General features: G+C 36.7%; 1 protein-coding gene across 3 annotated transcripts in view; it reads right to left on the bottom strand.

The window, feature by feature from the left end:
• Positions 1-7,525: 7,525 nt before the first annotated feature.
• KATNAL1 (katanin catalytic subunit A1 like 1) overlaps positions 7,526-19,081 on the bottom strand; it is a 130,837-nt gene continuing 119,281 nt past the window's right edge. For all 3 annotated transcript variants that reach the window (XM_023517752.1, XM_003797607.3, XM_023517751.1), the window contains exons 10-11: positions 9,046-9,172; positions 7,526-7,791 (exon numbers count right to left, since the gene is read on the bottom strand). In XM_023517752.1, the coding sequence (XP_023373520.1) occupies positions 7,593-7,791; positions 9,046-9,172 (326 nt within the window). In that variant the 3' untranslated portion in view covers positions 7,526-7,592. The remainder of the gene's footprint in view (positions 7,792-9,045; positions 9,173-19,081) is intronic.

Here is a 19,081-nt window from a genome sequence, read left to right as displayed (position 1 = left end):
CCTCAAGAGTTGATCATAAAGAGGATAAGTAGTAAGCACTGCACACATGTGCTCGCTCTGTTGAGCCCTTTCTACCTCCTCCGTGTGTAGCAGGAGCCAGAGAGATACCCAGGTGCAGTCAGTCCCACATCTGCCTGGTGTGGTGACCATGGTAACATTTAGCCAGGGAGTGGGAGGCACCTCAGCAATCTGGGTGTGAGTTGAGGGAACCACCCAGTGACTGGAATCCTGCCTTTCTGCTTCTCCGTTAGGAAGGTAGCAGTTGACAGCGGGACAGGAAGGAGCCAGGCATCACTTAAGTCTTCCCTCACAGTTTCCAGTTAAATTCCTGGCTTGTCTGGGCCAACACCCCAATGCTGAGCCATGCTGCCATGGAACCCAGTAAGGAGGCAGCACTGGGCACACACACTGGGGAAAGGAGAAAGGATGAAAGGGAGTGGGAGGCTCCCGCGGCAAATGTCTATTTTTATCTCCCTTAATTAGTTCTTTCCCTCTAATACCCTTCAAGAGATCAAACCCCACTGATGGTCAGAAGAAAAAAGGGTGGGGCCGTGGAATTCAATCATTTTTAGGTGCCTTCCAGGTGTAAATATTACACATTTGCATGGCAACATTAGGTGAAACTTAATTATGCATAAATATCTACTACACACTTGGTTTATCAGATAACCCAGAGAAATAACACACAGCACAAAAGCCCAAAGAATAGCCCTCCTCACTCCTCATCCCTTAGCTGCTGTGTATACTCATGTTTCTAACCAGCCTAATAACTAGTTCACAAGGTTCACTGAAGACTGGAAGTAGGACACTGAAGAGAAGAACGGCTGACAGGCGGATGCAGACTAGCAGAAATGCCCTAACTCCCCAATGAGTAAGAGTTCAAAACAAAACAAAACAAAAACCACCCTTCTACCCCCGCCACTGGCTGCTGAGAGTAGCATAAAACAAGTGCCTGATGCCCATGCTAACTCTGAATCACAAAGAAAAGGGTATGTTAAATTCTCTAGTTTACAAACTCAGGGAACAAAAATGGTATGTTTTAGCAAAGTCAATCAAAACCAATTAAAAAAATCATATAAAAATGCTCATTAGGACACTGCAAATTAAAACAACAAGAAATCATTACACACTGATTAGAATGGCAAAATCCATTCTAATGCTGGGAATTTAAAATGGCACAGCCACTTTCAAAGACAGTTTGGTAGCTTCTTATAAAACCATACATACTCTTGCCATATGTTCCAGCAATCACACTCATGTTTACTCAAATGAATTGAAGACTTGTCCACACAAAAACTTGTACATGCATGTTCATAGCAGCTTTACTCGTAATTGCTAAAACCTGGAAGCAACAGACATGTCCTTCAATAAATGAATGGATAAACAAACAGTGGTATATCCATACGATGGAATGTCATTCACTGCTAAAAAGAAATGAGTTATTATGCCACAGAAAGACATGGGGGAACCATGAAATGCAGCGTTAAGCAGAAGCCTGCCTAAAGAGGCTGCATTCTACGTGATTCCAACTACATGACCTTTAGGGAAAGGACAAAACTATGGAGACAATAATAGATGGTAGTTGCCAGGGTTTGGGAGGAGAGGGAAATATGAATAGGTGAAACACAGGAGACTTCCAGAATGCTGAAATCATTCTGTGTATTATAAAGATATCATGCTTTTGTCAAAACCCACAGAACTGTACAATGCAAAGTGAACCCTAATGTAAACTATGGACTTTAGTAATGACAACAGATCAATATCATTTCACCAATTGTAACAAATCTAACACACTAATATAAAATGTTAATGAAAGGAGAATCTGGGGGGCAGGAAGAGGGAGAGTTTGCAGGCGTCTATACTTGCTACTCAATTTTCCTGTAAACCTGCAAGTGCTCTAAAAAAAAAGTCTATTATGTAAAAAATTTTTAGAAGGGGATCATAAAATAAGACTCAGTCATCTGAGTCTCAACACATGAAAGATCAATTTGCAACACTGCTACACAAGTAAGATAAGCGTATTTATTAAACCTGTTAGAATTGAAAACACATACGTCTTACCTGCATCAACTGTGCAATTGTTGGCGTAATGCACAGCACATACAAAATGTCAGGTTCACAAAATGTGATTTTATGAGAATGAAAGTCTGGGAAAAGCCATTCCTTAAGAGTAAGGGGTTTGTTGCTCCCACTGGTGGCAATAAGCAGACCAATGACTATAGATCAAAATGAACCACAGAGAAAACACTGACAACCAACACTCGAGGAATTTATTACCAAGTTACAAGCTACACACAAACACAACTAAGCTCATGAGACTAGCAAGGTAGCAGCACAAAATGTAAGGAGAAAAACACTTAATGAACACAATTTAGAAGTATTTTGCTTTAAATTAGGTTCAAATACTGGGAAACAACATTGAAAAAAATCTTAACAGTCCATTTATAAACCATCGTAACACAGTGATCACTCTAGACACAGTTAACAATTTTTTTTTTTTTTTTGAGACAGTCTCATTATGTCACCCTTGGTAGAGTACTATGGCATCACAGCTCACAGCAATCTCAAACTCTTGGGCTTAAGTGATTTCCTTGCCTCAGCCTCCCAAGTAGCTAGGAATACAGGTGTCCGCCACAGCGCCCGGCTGTTTTCTTGTTGCAGTTGTCATTGTTGTTTAGCTGGCCCAGAACCTGCCATGTTTGGTGCACGTGGCTGGCACCATAACCACTGTGCTACGGGCACCAAGCCTCATAGTTAATAATGTTAACTGAAGGTGACTCCTTGCTACATATATACATGTACATGCACATATACACATACCCATACACATCCATGTACATAAATGTCCAGTTTTTTGTGTTTGCATGAAGTACTTAGGTATTCAGAGAATGAACACAGGAACAATCAGGCTCTAAAACTTTTAATAGTCACATTAGTTTGTATTTACAAAGCTATGAGGAAATAGTAGGATGTGAGCTGTGTTTGAAACTGCTGCTTAGAATGAAATACATCCAAATAATGAAGCCGGCCACATCAAGGGCGGTAAAGTAATTCACACATTTCAGAGAGGCTTATTTTGGAATATACGTCTTTGCCAGAAGATGACAACAAAATAATTTAAATAAAAATTTCAAGGTTAAAAAAAAAGGAAATGGGAGCAGGGAAAGAGCAAAAGGGAAGGAAATACTTAAAGAAACAAATCTGTATAGATAATGTATTGAATTTAATTAAATTCATTCTTACCTAAAACTAAGTCTGGTTAACTGAGGTAGATTCTAGGAATAAGGTGTGCAAAGATTCAGGTTTCCCAAAGGGCAACTGAATCAGAGACTACAAAGCAAAAGTCCATTCTATACTTTTGGACATAAAATCAAATGGGAGCCCTTTTATGGGAGGGTAACTTCTCTATATTAATCTTCTATTTGTTGTGCCAAATTTCCAGATGGAAATGAAAACTTATTTCTAAGGAAGGAATACACACTGCTGGTGATAAAAAGCGATCTTTAAGTTTAATTTTTATTTATTTTCTCAAGAAATGAGAGAGGTAAAATAAAACTAAATTTATGCCATTACCTTAAAATTTTTCCTGTTTTTATTAATAAATCAGTGGAAATTTCAGAAATATTATTAAAGTTAAAGAGCCGTCCGGAACCAAAAAATCTAATAAAAATTCAAAGAATTATTGTTAACTAGGTAAATATTTAAGAACACATATATTAAGGATTTGACTTTTTTTAAATACTCATACAGTTTCTACATTAAGAAATAACATTAAAAACAAAAAATTAAATAAATAAGGATGAAGGCCTAAGTTGAAAATATAAATAACTAAACTTATGGTAAGTATAAGAGCTTTTAGCTTTTTCTGCAAAAGTATTGGAAATGAGAGTAAAACATTTGAGGTTTAAATATTTCTATCCCCCTAACATGTTCGCCTACAATTTCTACTTTTTATCTATCGTGACAGAGCCTTAGATTCACATAAATATTATGTGCATCATAAATTAAGTAGTATGTTAAAAATATATAATCAAAACAGTTAAGGAAAAAAAGATACAAAAAAAGAAAAGTTATGATGTTTTTCCTCATACAAGTTTAGTTGTCCTTTTCTTGGAAAAGGCCTGCATACATCCTGAACATCTTATGCCTATCATACAGAATATATTCTATGGTATACTGTGATCATCAATTAGATAAAAGGAAGAGTGGAATCTATTTTCATGGGAAAAAAGCCAATACGGAACAAGCTGAAGTCCACTCACACAACATGGTAGACCAGCCTAGGGCCCTCGTGTTATCTCAAGCCAGGTAGGGAGAAAGTAAAACATGTAAAATATAAACATGTCAACTAGTTACTGTTTTATGATTCTCAGCATAGATTTGGCAGTGTATAGAGAAACTTGTTTCCAAGGAAGGAATTCAGCTGAACTCAGGCTATCCAAACCTAAAGAGTTTCAATAATTTCAAATTCAACAGAGTCAAGCTATACACAGCAAAGTGAACCTGTCAATTATACTGTAAATTTGGGCTGTATATACATATTTTCCCCTGATATACCTGAATGGCTCTATAAATTCACCAGATACTTGCTTGCGTACATTTAAGTAGTGATTTCATCCTATTTTTTTTAACAGTCAAATGTCACATAACAAAAATTGCCATCTCAAGCTCCAATGAAACCCCTACCAACACAGCTAGACCTCAGCATGTTCCCCTCCCAACATGGCTTGGCATTTTGGGAGGTAGTAGTCAGAGCCTAATTAACACGTTTTGGTCATTCTGGAATGACTACACTGCTACAGACTAGAAGATAAAGTCTTTGATGCCATCATCTATTTCTATTTGGCTAATCAGAAGGCTGCAGCCTCTACTAAAGTGGTTTGTCTGGTACATTTCACCAACATTAACTTCCTTTAAAAAAAGGCACTATGGGAACAAAATGTGTACAGTAAATATATAACGTACATATTTACCATAATTACGTGTACCTGTTTATAACAAACATGTAGCTTAGAAAATGGAAAAAACTGGTAAATTAAAACATATCTGTAACAGTTACATATTGTACCAACAAATGGATATCAGTTCTAATTTTAAAGCATTTAAAGAGCAAAAAAGAGGAAAAAAACTTTTATACATTATCTTTCCACAGCACACACAGATTATATTGTGCCTCTCCATTTATGAAGTAAACTTGTTTCAATAGTTGAAGCTACACAGAGTCTGTCATTAGAGAAAGTGCCAACTTAAAACCACAGTGTCTAGGCCAGCTTGGTAAGCCACAGGGCTCCCACTCACCTTGTCTTGCACCCAGTAAGCAACTAATGCATGTCTACTAAACGAAGGCACTACCTGATCTGATTATCTGTAAAGTAGAATTACATGTAAATTAGTCCTAAAATCATTATGCTGCAGAACTCAAAATACTCATGTTTTCAGAGGAATTAAAAGAACCCAATATTTCTACTTCGATAATGCATCGGCTACTGCAACACAGAAAAACAAAACAAAGCACAACAGTTCTCTGTCTCACTGTGGGTAAGGAAACACACTCTTCTGCACTAATGATAATTATATACAATGTACATTAAAGGCTAGACAGAACCTCTGAGGGAGCTCTTCAAGATCCTTTAAGGGGTTTAAGATATACAAAGCATTTACCATCCACTGATAGAGCAAAAGGAGAGAACAGGGAAATCAGAAAGCACACCTGACTCTCTTAACATTGTAAAGATAAACTTCCAGCAAGTTTGAACTCCCAAATACTGCTTAACTGGCAATAAAAGAATTACAATTACTATGTCATTATTCATAAAGAATTCAAAAAAATTCACATGCATGCCAAGATAAATAACACAACATCCAGAGAAGGTCTAACTAATCAACTAAAATATTGAAAACAAGTTTTAACAAACCAATGTTTCGGCCATTTCCCCTAAGACTTTGGGGGAAAAAATACATTACTGGATGCCAATAGTTTGCAATATAATCATAGTGGGTTTCCTTAATTATTTTAAAAGTTCATGAATTAAAAAAAACTCATTTCAATATTTAAACTGAATTAATTCAATTACAATAGATGCCTTATCATTTGAAGTCTTATGTGTATCTGTGTCTTACAGGAAAGAGGGCAATTTATAGCATCAAATAAACACTGGCGTTTAAACAGAATCAGACTTAAGTTATCTAAAAGAACATATGGCATGTATAGTTCTTAGTAGGGAGAAAAATAATAAAATCTCTTAAGCAAGACACTAAAAGTTTTTTTAGTATCTAAAATGTTATATTAGTTTTAGTTTTAAACCAGAGGTGGCATTCAAAATTGATAATTCAGGATATTGACAAATACAAATTTTAAAAAGCTTAACCATCACAGCATAGATTGCCTAATAGTCAAAACAGGACAAATGTAATTTATAAAAACCACCCCAGGATACTTTATTTGTGACTAGATACATGCCATTTACTTTTTCTGGCTTCATTCCATTGTCTAATTCTGCTGAACTGAGTAAGCTTGTCAGATTCTCTCCTAATCTTCATGTGTGTACAAGTTCTCAACATAGACAAAGAAGAATTTTTAAATTTTAAATGAACATTGTTTATTATGTATGACACTGTTTTGTTAAACAAGCCGTCTGAAAAACTATCAAAATTTTGTTTGTTTTGCATGAGCCACAAGAGAGTGGACTTATATAAAATGTCAAAGTATTTACTTCAAATACTAAAGTCAAATTCAGCAAAAATCAAACAATGTTGAAGCTGAGAAAATTAATGGCTTTAAGTGTTTGAACATATTAAGAGAAAAGTAAAAACATACTCAGAAGTCCAGAACACAGAAGTGAACCTAGTGTAATCATAATATTCCTCCCACCTGCCCAATATGAAATAGACAAAGCACCAGCAAAAAAATACTAAAGACCTGGAAACAACCTGGAAAAATCATTCAAAAAGTAGAGCACAAGGATATTTCTCGATAGAAACTCAAGAAATGATCTCACAGCTAATAGAAGAGATGGTAAGAGGAGGGGGAGTAAAGATTCTAACCATATGATAGAGTTCCAACGGTAAGTAATAACTGAATTACAGAAAGGTTTAACCAGCAAAGTCATTTCTTCCAAAATATACTATCATTCTATTCTTAACAACAAATAACGATGATTTTGACACAAAACCCAATTTGATGTTAAAAACCAATAGAGAGGTCCCTTATATTGACCGAGCAAAGAACTGGGGAAAAAACCTGACAAACGTAAGTGAGAAATAGAGGTCCTTCTACATCTTCTGTAAACAGGTTCCTAAAATAGCACAGTGCTTACTTTCTTCAGCCTCCCTGATAGACAGTTTGGTGTGTAATACTAGTACATGAGTCTGTGGAATACCAGCACAAAGCTTGGGGGTGGGGCATGAGACTCTACATAGCTTTTCTTATGTCTCAACTATATTTAGTATTCTTTGTGGTTTTAGACTTTTTTTTTCCTTTAAGTGAAAATCTTTCCAATGAAAAATTCCAAACATGTTTTAAAAAAACAATTGCAGGAATTTCTTCACATTTTATAAACGATAATACTAGAAATGAAAGAGCTGACAGAACTTCAGGCAGATCCGAATTCAACCATCCATTTTTCATATTTCTCCAAGTCTGCAGCAGAGACAGACTTAGCAATTTTCTTAAGAGCCAATTCAAAGTCTCCTTTGGTAACTGGCATCTGAAGTTCTTCTTTAGAAAGTGCACGGATCTCTTCTGGACTTAAGCCATTGATTCGTCGTCTCATTGCCATTAAAGAGGCATCCCTAAAAATACACCAAAAATCAATCAATAGTAATTTTCACAAATATTTTAAACACTTTCAATTGTAAAAAATTTACAGGAAAACACAAGACTATTTTATGCATTTTTATGCTGCTACTTAGAATTTTCTACTTAAGAGACGTCCTAAGGGTTTAGGAGAAGTCAAAACAGAAATCAAAGAACTTAAAACATGAAACCTATAGTTAATGAATCCTAAAAGCCTAGGTTGAGCTCAGATAGCCCTGATTTTCTCTTTCTCATCTGTTCTTCAAAGACAAACCAAGATGTTTAGGAAACTGAAGATGAACTGTGAACTATGGAATAGTACATTGGGAAATGAACATATGGCTAACGTTAAGGTAATTCCAACCATAGATCAGTCTGTCTTCAGCCCAATTAGAAGGGTAAAACCAGGAACCCCTTTCTCTGGAACATGATTATATCCATACATAGGGACATGAAATTCCCTACACTGATTATTTTTGGCAAGTAAAGGTATAAACTCTGGCTTCTGGTTGCATTTTCAGCTCTACTTGACCAACTATAAATAAATATGAAGGTCTGGAAGAAATGGATGATTCATGATCACAAAAAAGCTTTTAAGAATGCCAAGGAACCAAAATTTCAAATTTTAGATGTCTTAATATAATGACAGTAGAAATTATTGTGAACTTGTGTGCCACTAAACTTAGATGTGCATAGTAAAAATAACTAGCAGAAAAAGTGGGAGAAAGATGTTGCAGCTTTAAAGGAAGGCTACTGAAGTCAATTTTACATATAGTTAGAAAAATAAGAGCTAAATGAAAAAAAATCCTCTTCACTGAGTAATACGAATTGTCTAAAAATGTCACTAAATTAGAAGAGAAATTTTAAAATGTATGTGTGCCTGTACTTGTATATATATCTTCCACAATTAAACTGATCAACTTTATCTGCATGTCCTCAAATAATCCCAACCAAAATGACACTACTTTCTATCAATGCAGTTAGGCTCCAACATAGAGCTAAATTAACTTCGGTTGTCTAAGTCATTATTACCAAGTTAGACACAACAACTTCTTAAAAATCAAAATATCAAAAACATCAATGACCAATGAAGTTATACAGAAAAAAGTCAAGACAAAGGGGAAATCATTTCAAAGAAATAAGTAGCTGCTTTTATGTCAAGAGCTAACTAACTGCACTGACTTTCAGGCTGAGCCTCCTGCTAAGTCTATAATTAACATATAAGATCATAGATCATTAGAAAAAAATACCTGCAAACATTAGTTATGTCAGCACCAGAGTAGCCCTCAATCTTCTCTGCTATATCTTCCAGCTGGATGTCAGGATCTAATTCGACCTCACGAAGATTGATCTTCAGAAGCTCAGCTCTTCCTTTTGCTGTTGGAAGATTTTTTTGTTGTATTACACGTTTTACTTATAATACATTCCAAAATCATATACGTTAAACATATTAACCATCAGGAAAAGAAAGAGACCAATGCAGAAAGTCAATAACTGTGAGCCCATTAGTATTACCAACTCACTGCATGATTCAAGAATCAGTTACCTTCCTATATGCCTTTGCTGTAATACTAAAAACCGAAACAGAACTTAAGAAATTTTGTCATAGACTGTGAGAACACGAGCTGTGAAAACAAAGGATTTGAGATCCTTTATGAGAAATACAAACATTAGTGTTCAAGTACTAGAAATGGTTCTTATAAAAAATATTTAGCTTAGTTTTACAAAACTAGACTTCATTGAGTATAACTCCTGTGTATGAATTACTCGGCTCACTTTTAAGCATAATACAGATTTCCAGAACTCTTATCAGTAGCTTAAAAAAAATTACTGGAAATAAGCAACTGGCAAAAACCAAACAAACAAAAAACCCTACTTCATTAATGCATCTTTCACTCGAAGAGCCAGCCCATACATATTTGCTCTTCCAGCATGATTTCAAGGTGTGTCCAGTAAGTTCACACTAGAGAGTTTTTAAAATAATTGATCATGGGCTCAGTGCCCATAGCTCAGTGGTTAGGGTGCCGACCACATACAGTGGAGGTGGCGGGTTTGAACCTGGCCCGGGCCTGCCAAACAACAATGACAACTACAACAACAACAAAAAAAAATAGCAGGCATTGTGGCAGGCACCTGTAGTCCCACCTACTTGGGAGGCTGAGGCAAGAGAATCGCTTAAGTCCAAGAGCTGGAGGTTACTGTGAGCTATTATGCCACAGCACTCTACCTAGGGTGACATAGGGAGACTCTGTCTCCAAAAAAACAATCATGTGTGCTGTTCTATTATTGCTTTTACTGGCAAGTCTGTTTAACACAGCACACTAAGATAATGTATTACTAGTTTACTGGCTCTCTACTATTTTTTGAGACATATAATGAAATTTAACTTTCTTCAACTTTTATTTAGAATAGTTTTTAATTTACAGGAAAAAAAAAACAATGAAGACTCATGTACCTTTCAGTGAGTTTGTCAATTGTTAACACTTTGTCATTATCACTCTAGCTGCCCCCCCCTTTTGATTTGAGAGCATCACAACATTTTACTGTAATTCTTTAGCATGTATTGTCTAAGAACAAAGGTATACATACACTTATCACCCTCATAAAGAAATTTAACATTGGTACATTGGTATCATCTAATAAATAATTCAAAGTAAAATTTCCACATTTGCAACAGGCCTTTATAACTTTTATAAACCATCACTTACTGTATCTAGTTACCAAGTCTCAGTTACCTCCCTACTGTTTATTTTTTGTTTCCTTTATTTTGTCTTTCCTGACACTGACAATTCTCCCTCAACTGATCTTACAGAGCCAACGTGTTCCAGTTAAGATCCTCCTAACAAGTCGATCTGTGGAACCTGACAGGTAGATAATAAAATGTTTACCGAAATGTTAAGAACCAAGAACCTCCAAGAAGCCCGGGAAGTGCAACAGCAAGGTTGGAGGAACTGCTCTATCAGATTTTAAGACTTATTACAAAGTAACATAATTCAATTCACAGTTGTGGAGATAGACAACAGATCAATAATACAGAGTAAAGTACCTAGAAGCAGATGAGAGCATATGCTATGAACGGAGGTGGAAACGGGGGAAAGGAGTGTCTAATTAATAATGCCAGAACAACTGATTATTCACAGGGAAAAAATTAAATCAGGTCCTACCTCATACTGTATATAAAAATCAGTGCCATCTAAATATAAAGTGTAAAATTATAAATATTTTGCAAAATAACCTATAGAATATCTTAATGGCCCCATAGAAGTATCCTTTAGATAAAGTATGTTCAAAAATCACCCATAAAGGAAAAGACTGATAATCTGACCACATTAAAATGAGAAACTTCTATTCATCAAAAGACAATGTAAATACAGTAAAAACAAGCTACAGAGTTTGAGAAGATAGTTATAACATACGTAAATAACAGAAGGCTTACATCTAGTGTATTTAGAATTCCTGTACATCAGTAAGAACAAATCAGGAAAAGACCTGAACAGATGTATTATAAAATCCAAATAGACAATACACAAAAGATGTTCAAATGCTTTGGAAATGCAACATAAGCCACAATAAGATAGCACTGCATACCAGAATACTGGTATAAATTTAAAAGCCTGGAAATACCAGGTGTTAGAAAAATATGAAACAATAGGAACTGGCATATACTGGTAGGAGTGTAAATTGGAACAGCCACATTGCAAAACATACTGGATTAATCAATTAATGCTGCAGCTATGCAATGTAACCTAGCAGTTCACTCCTAGGATGGAATGCTCCATCTTTGGTCTAAAGAAACTCAGGCACTTTAACTGAGTGCAATGCAATATAACTTTGCATTTATATTATGCAAATATAAGAATGTTCACAGTAGCATTGCTCATCATAGCCTAAAATAGGAAAAAATCAAATTATCTATCAAATAATATGATGGATAAGTTGTGGTATATGACTTAATGGATGCTATGGGTTGAATCATGTCTCCCAAAATTCTCATGTTAAAGTTCTAGTCCCTGATACTTCAGAATGTAACCACCTTTAGAGATAGGGCTGTTAAAGAGGTAATTACGGCAAAATGAAGTCACATGGATGAGCTCAAATCTAATGTGACTGGTGTCCTCAGAAGAGGTCAGGACACCCACACACATAATGGGAAGACCACATGAAGACACTGGAACAAGATGGCTATACACAAACCAAGGGGAGAGTCCCCAGAATGAAACCAACCCTACTCACACCTTGACCTTCAACTCCCAGTCTCTAGAACTGGGAGAAAATTTAATTTCTGCTGTTTAAGCCACCTAGTCTTTGGTATTTGTTTATGACAGCCCTAGCAAACATATACAATGAGATATTGGAACAAAAATTAAATGCATCTATATAAGCAAACATAGATGAATCTTAAAAATATATAGAGCAAGAAAAGCAAGATACAAATGAACACAATTAGTACAGCTTCATTTATGGGAAGTTTAAAATTATAAGGAAAGGCAAGAAACTACAGCAATTGCCAGCAGAAGGCAAGAAGGGAGCTGGGCTGGGCGGGAGCACACCAGGGAGCTGCCGGGCTCTGATGTTGCTCCACTTCTTGTTTCACAGCTGGTTACACGGCTGTCTGCTTTGCCAACTGAACAAACGGTTAAACTGAACATTTAATGAACGATTCTGTGCCCGAGTTACATTTCACACACAAACACAAAGTGAGACAAAGAAATTCAAGAGCAGTGGAAAAAGAAGCAAGGAGGCATTATTTGGAATTTCTAGAAAAAATAACTTATAAAAATAAAAGTTTCTAGAAAACTTTTATCATAAAAACTCCTTAGTCTTGGAAACCCCCTGGCCTTTACCCCAGACAACAGACCCAACTGTACAGTTTACAGGGAGCATGCCTGGTAAACAGGTGGTTTAGAGTTTAAAGAAGCCATCCACTCAGGTAGATGTCAAGAGGGGTGGGGGCAAGACAAGGAGAGGGTAGGTAGCTCCTATGCCTACTGCAAGAGAAGGTGGTTGTATTCCTGATGCCCAAGTAAAACTGCCAATTTAACACAAGAGCACTGTTACACAGCGCTTCACACACTGCAGGTGAACAAGTGTCGGTGAGGGAGTATGAATACATACTCATTATTATAGGCCTAATGTTAGAATACAACTGTATTTATAAATTAAATCTTTTACTGCCAGGCCTAAGAACCTAAATACCAAATTTAATACAATGTATTCTCCCACAGAAATGAACTTCTAGACAGCCAACTTAAAGTGAACTTTGAAATATAAACCTGTTCATAAGCAAGGACCTAGTGGTACTGAAGCTTAGTGCAAAGTATCCCATCCTCCTTTTCCCTAATAACTATGATTTGATTTGAGGGGCAATTAACTTCCAGCAGTACTGATATCAGTAATTCATTAGAAGAATTTTTTTTGGAGTCAGAGTTTCACTCTGACACTCTGGGTTGAGTGTCGTGGCATCATAGCTCACAGCAACCTCAAACTGTTGGGCAAAGTGATCCTCTTGCCTCAGCCAGCAGCTGGGACTCCAGGTGCCCGCCACAATGCCCTGCCAGTTTGTCTTCTTTTTTGAAGAGACAAGGTCTTGTTTTTGCTCAGGATGGTCTCAAACTCCTGAGTTCAGGTGATCTACCTTGCCTTGGCCTCCCAGAGTGCCAGGGTTATCACCATGAGCCACAGTATTTAGCCTATTAGACGATTCTAAGAAAGATTTATCAGCTCTATTAAAACAATTAATGATATTTAATAATTTCATGAAAAGATAACAAGAGATTAGTGTTATTGATAATAGTGTAAAGAAATGCCAATATTATATGACAGAAGTGTTATCACATGCACTGTAAGTTTACATAAACACCATTAGAAGACTCAAACCCTTCTCACACAACTCTCCTTGAGCACACTATGCAATCCAGTATGGTGAATAATGAGTGTGCACTTAGGGGCCAGACTTCCTGCACTCATGTCTGTTCTGAGAAATTAACCTCTGGGTGCCTCAGTTTCCTCATCTGTAAAACAAAGATAAGAACAAAACCTACCTCCTAAAGACTATTGTGAGAGTTAAATGAATTATTAATAATACATGTAAGGCCTGGCCCATAGTTGGCACTGAATAAATGTTCACTGCCTCCCTACCACCAATCACTAAACAGGACTATGAGGAGAGGGGGAAACCCAGTGTCCCTTCTACTGATAGGCGTCTGGGACAGCACAGACACAGAAGAAACACACCCAGGGAAGTGAAGGCCACATGATGAGAAAGGCCAGCGGGAGAAGACTGCATGGAGTAGTCACACTTTAAAGTCAGCTCTGAAAAGTAAATAAAATGTGAACAGAAGGGAGGAATGAACAATCTGGGAGACGGGAGCACCACAGATGATGACACAGAAGCGGCAGCAGCACGCACATTCCAGAATGGAAGAGAAGGGTAGGAAAACATGACAGAATACTGATAAATGAAAACAGACCCAGACAGGACACATAATGTGTGGAGCTGAGGTAGCTGCTGCCATAATTTAGATGTTTAAAGTGAGAAGAGACATTAGAGTAATACATGTATTATAAGAAGGACATTAGTATTATAAGAAGGACATTAGAGTTCCACTTGTGCCTTCTGTTGACTATAATAGATTGTACTTACCAAGATGGCTGTGACAGTACCTCTGGTCCACACCCCCTTCTACAAAGTGACCTGACTACTCCCCTACCCAAAGGCAACCTAGTTCCCCTCCTCTTGAATCTGGGCTGGCTTGTGAATACTTAAACCCAGAGTATGGCAGAAGTGACACTATATAACCTCTAAGGTCACATCATAAAATGCAGTGCAGCTTTCACCGTCCCCAGTGGAACAAGTACATGTGAAGCTCTGAGCTACCATGTATAACAGGGCCACATGGAATGGCCACAAGTAACTCATAGTTACTCTAGAAAGACAGTCCCAGCTGAGGTCCAAGACATGTGAATGAAGATGTTCCAGAGGATCCCACAGCCATCTGTGGAGTTAGCCCTAGCTCTGACCCTTGGCATCATGGAATAGACACAAGTTATCCCTGCTGTGGCCCCATCTGACATGAGCACGATAATACAATCACTTTGTTCCACTAAATTTTGGAATGGTTTGTTAAACATCAAGAGTAAGTGACACATTGACTTTTCTTGCCACCAAGTTTTAATTCTCAATCTCGAAGAAATATGCATTTTCTTTATATAAATTACATAAAGATGCACACTGGGTGGGTTTTCTTGTTTCCTCCATTTCTTCTCATTCTTGTATTTCTTGCCTTTTCTAAATAAAAAAGTCTTGTTCTCAATTGCTTTTATTCATGAAACGTTCTTCTCTGGCAGCACCTGTAGCTCAGTGGGTAAGGCGCTGGCCACATACATTGAGGCTGGTAGGTTCAAACCTGGCCTGGGCCAGCTAAAACGACGACAACTGCAACAACAACAACAAAATAGCTGGGCATTGTGGCAGGTGCCTGTAATCCCAGCTACTTGGGAGGCTGAAACAAGAGAATTGCTTAAGCCCAACCAAGAGTTTGAGGTTGCTGTGAGCTGTGACGCCATGGCATTCTTCGGAGGGCGACATAATGAAACTCTTGCCTCAAAAACAAAAAAAAAGTCCTTCCTTTTTTTTATTTTAATATACTCTCTTTCTCTTTCCATTGATTTTACCCTGGATTTCCAAACCATTCTTTTGGGTCTCTCATTTTTCCACATCTTCTTTATTGTTCTCGCTCTCCCAGATCCGTTTACCCTACTAGATGCTCTAGCCACAGAGCTAGCTATCTGTTCATCTTTAAGCATCCTTGCCTTTGTTTCTGTTCTTCTCCATGAAAATTCAGTTAAAATGCAACTTCCTCCATGAAGTGTCCTCTGAGCATGCCAGTCAGAATTTATTATTCCTCTCTCCACTCCAAAAACACTGTGTAGAGCTCTGATATCACACATCCCATTGCTTTTATTGCAGTGAGGTTAAGTATATGCTTCTGCCTTCTAAGGAAGTTTTCTAATGACAAAGTTCATACATTATTTATCCTTATATGCCCATGGTACCTAATAAATGTCTTTCAGATAGCAAAGAGCTAAATAAACACTTATTAATGAATTAATACAGATAAAAGAGAAAGTGACAGAGTGAAGTTCTAATTCTAATTTGTTTAGAAGTTCTTTTATGTTTACTTTTTAATTGTTATAGGTACATGATAGTTACATATCTTTATAGGGTCATGGATGTTTTGATATAGGCATATGGTGTCAATTAATAAAGTCAGGGTAGCTGGGGTATTCATTCCTTCAGGTACTTACATTCCTTTGTGTTAGAAACATTCCAATTCTACTCTTCCAGATGCTTTAAATTATACCCTAACTTACTGTTGATTATAGTCACTTTGTTGTGCTATCAAATACTGTTCATTCTCTCTAACTATAAATGTTTAGACACACTAGCCATTCCCAATTTATCCTCCCTTCTCACTACATATCCCATCTTCTGGTAATTCCCTGTCTTATGAGCTCAATATGTAAATTAAGCACTATTTTAAGAAAAAGAAAAGTTTTCTTTTTAAGTAGCAAGAGTAAAATTAATAGCCTACGGAGTAACAGCCAGAAAAAAAATATAAGATGGAATCTGTGAGCTAAAAACCCATCAATTAATTATGTTGTACAGTTTTGAGGTCTAGTCACAAAAATAACCAATAAATATGTTAAATTAATTTTGAAATTCAAAGGTGAGGCTTCCCCTTCTAGACAGGATACAATAATTGCTATCAGATTTGCCCTGATATGGTTAACAACTATACAATGAGATAAAATACAAGAGGCAACTGTTTTCATGTACTAGTTAACAGGCAGCAGAGAATTGTAAGTTTTCCTAGCTCTGGCAGGAATCTGAATGATTGCCAGAATACACTTTAAAGGAAAACAACATAACTCACACTTCGTACAAGGTAGAGGATGCAATAAAAATTAATGGACCTGTGAAGATGCAGAAAAATGTAACCCATAATCAAGAAAATTAAAAAGTGGCCAATAGAAACAAATGATTCAAATGTTAGAGTTAGCTGACACAATCTATAAAGCATATACTAATTATCTATATCTGAAAAAATTATCCTAAAACTTCAGATAAAACTTAGGATATCCTAAAACTTAGAGGCTTAGAACAACAAATTATTCTCACAGTTTCTGTGCACCAAGAATTTAAAAGCAGCTCAGGATCTATGGGGGGTAATGTTATACCTCGGCTTGGCTGAACTATGGCATCCAGACATTTGGTCAAATGTTATTCTGAACGTTTCTATGAGGAAGTTTTTGGATGAGATTAACATTTAAGCTAGTGGACTCTGCAAAAAGCAGATTACTCTCCCTAACATGAGTGGGTCTCATCTAATTAGCTGAAAGTCTGAATAAAATAAAAGACTGACCTTCCCCAGGAAGAGGGAATTCTCCTAGCAGTTGGCTTTCAGACTTCAACCAAAACATCAGTTCTTCCTGTCTCTCCAATCTAACAGCCTTTGGACTTGAACTGCAATAACAGGCTTTCTTGGGTCTCTATTTGCCACTTCACTGTGCAGCTTTGGGGCTAGTAAGTGTCTACAATTGTGTGAGCCAGCTCCCTAAAAGCAATCTCTTTCTCTGTACATATACTATCCTATTGGTTCTCTCATGAAGTTGTAGTAAACACATGATCCAGGATTCCAGACATCCAAAAGTAGCTCACTCAATGACTGGAAAAATGGTGCTGGCTATTGGTAGAAGAGTTCAGTTCCTTCCCATGTGGGCTTATCCATAGGCTATTAGAGTGTCCTAGTGGCATAGCAGCTGGCTTCCCCAAAAGCAAATAATCCAAGTGAGAGAGAGCCAAGGAGAAATTAGAATCTAGTCTTAGAAATCATTTAGCGGCACTTCTGCCACATTCTATACTTTAGAAGCAAATCACTAAGTCCAACCCATATACAAAAGGAGGGGAAGTAAGTCTCACCTTCTGAAGGGAAGAATATCAAAGAGTTAAAGGAAAAGAGAGACAAAAAATGAATGAGCCAATGAGGAATCCCAGCAAAGTAATGAAAACTATAAACAGTAACCCAATGGAAATGTTAGATTTGCAAAATATTGTATCTGGAATGAAAAGTTCACTGGACAGGTTTAAAAGCAAACATGAGATTGCAGTAGAAAGGGTCAGTGAACATGAAGACAGATGAATAAAATTACCCAACCTGAAGAATGGAAAGAAAAAAACTGAAAAAAAATTTAAGAGTCCCAGTGACCTGTGTAACAATATGACCATGTCCAATGTAAATGCAGGACATATAAAAGGAAAATCTGAAGAGGTATAACATGGTCAAACTTTCAAACACAAAGATAAATCAAATATAGTGTATTTTAAAAGCAAGAATAGAAGGCAACCACCCAAGAAAATGCCAATTTGTTTTCTATAAACATATACCAATACATGCCCCATCAGTTCACATATAGGTATCTATCCAACAGAAATGGAAACTTATGACCACACAAACACTTGAACATAAATGTTCATAGCAGCTTTGTTCACAACAGCCCCAAACTAGGAACAGTCCAAATATTCATCAATAAGAGAACAGATAAACAATCTCTGGTGTATTCATATAATGGACTACTATTTACCCAGACAAAATAACAAAAAATATAGATGAAATTCAAAATCAGGCTGAGGGAAAGAAGACAGGCATAAAATATTACATACTGTGTGATTCTATTTATATAAAATTCAAAATTATCTATACTGACAAAAATCAGATCAGTGGGTGTCTGAGGGAAGAGAGAAAAGAGAAGGATGGATTACAATGGGGCACAAAATTCTTTTGAGGATAAAAGATACGGTCTCCATCTTGACTGTGGTGTTGATTTATTGTTTAAACTCACTAAATTTTAAATGGATAAAGTTTATTGTATATACATTATTCCTCAATATAGCTGATTTTAAAAAAAAAGCAGCCTGTTAGGAAAAAGACACATTATGTACAAGTAAACCACATGAATGGTAGCTGACCTCATATCAAAAAACAATGATGGCCAAACATGACATCAGCAAGATAGAAGAATAGAAAGCTGCAGACTTCCTATAGAGGTTCCCCCATAGAAACAATGGCTTAAGAACAATATACACTTTGAAAAGCCTTTCTGAGAATTCCAGAAACCAGTTAGGAAGTCAGAGCACCACAGGCAAGTTCAAAGCCTAGGGCTGCACTAAAATGGGTAAGAAAAGCCATTTCATTTCAACTTAGTCAGCCCATTCCTTAAGCCAGC

The sequence above is a fragment of the Otolemur garnettii genome, unplaced genomic scaffold, assembly GCF_000181295.1.
Source record: "Otolemur garnettii isolate 467f Iridium unplaced genomic scaffold, OtoGar3 scaffold00120, whole genome shotgun sequence".
NCBI classification, from domain to species: domain Eukaryota; kingdom Metazoa; phylum Chordata; class Mammalia; order Primates; family Galagidae; genus Otolemur; species Otolemur garnettii.
This window is presented reverse-complemented; position numbering and strand designations above follow the sequence as displayed.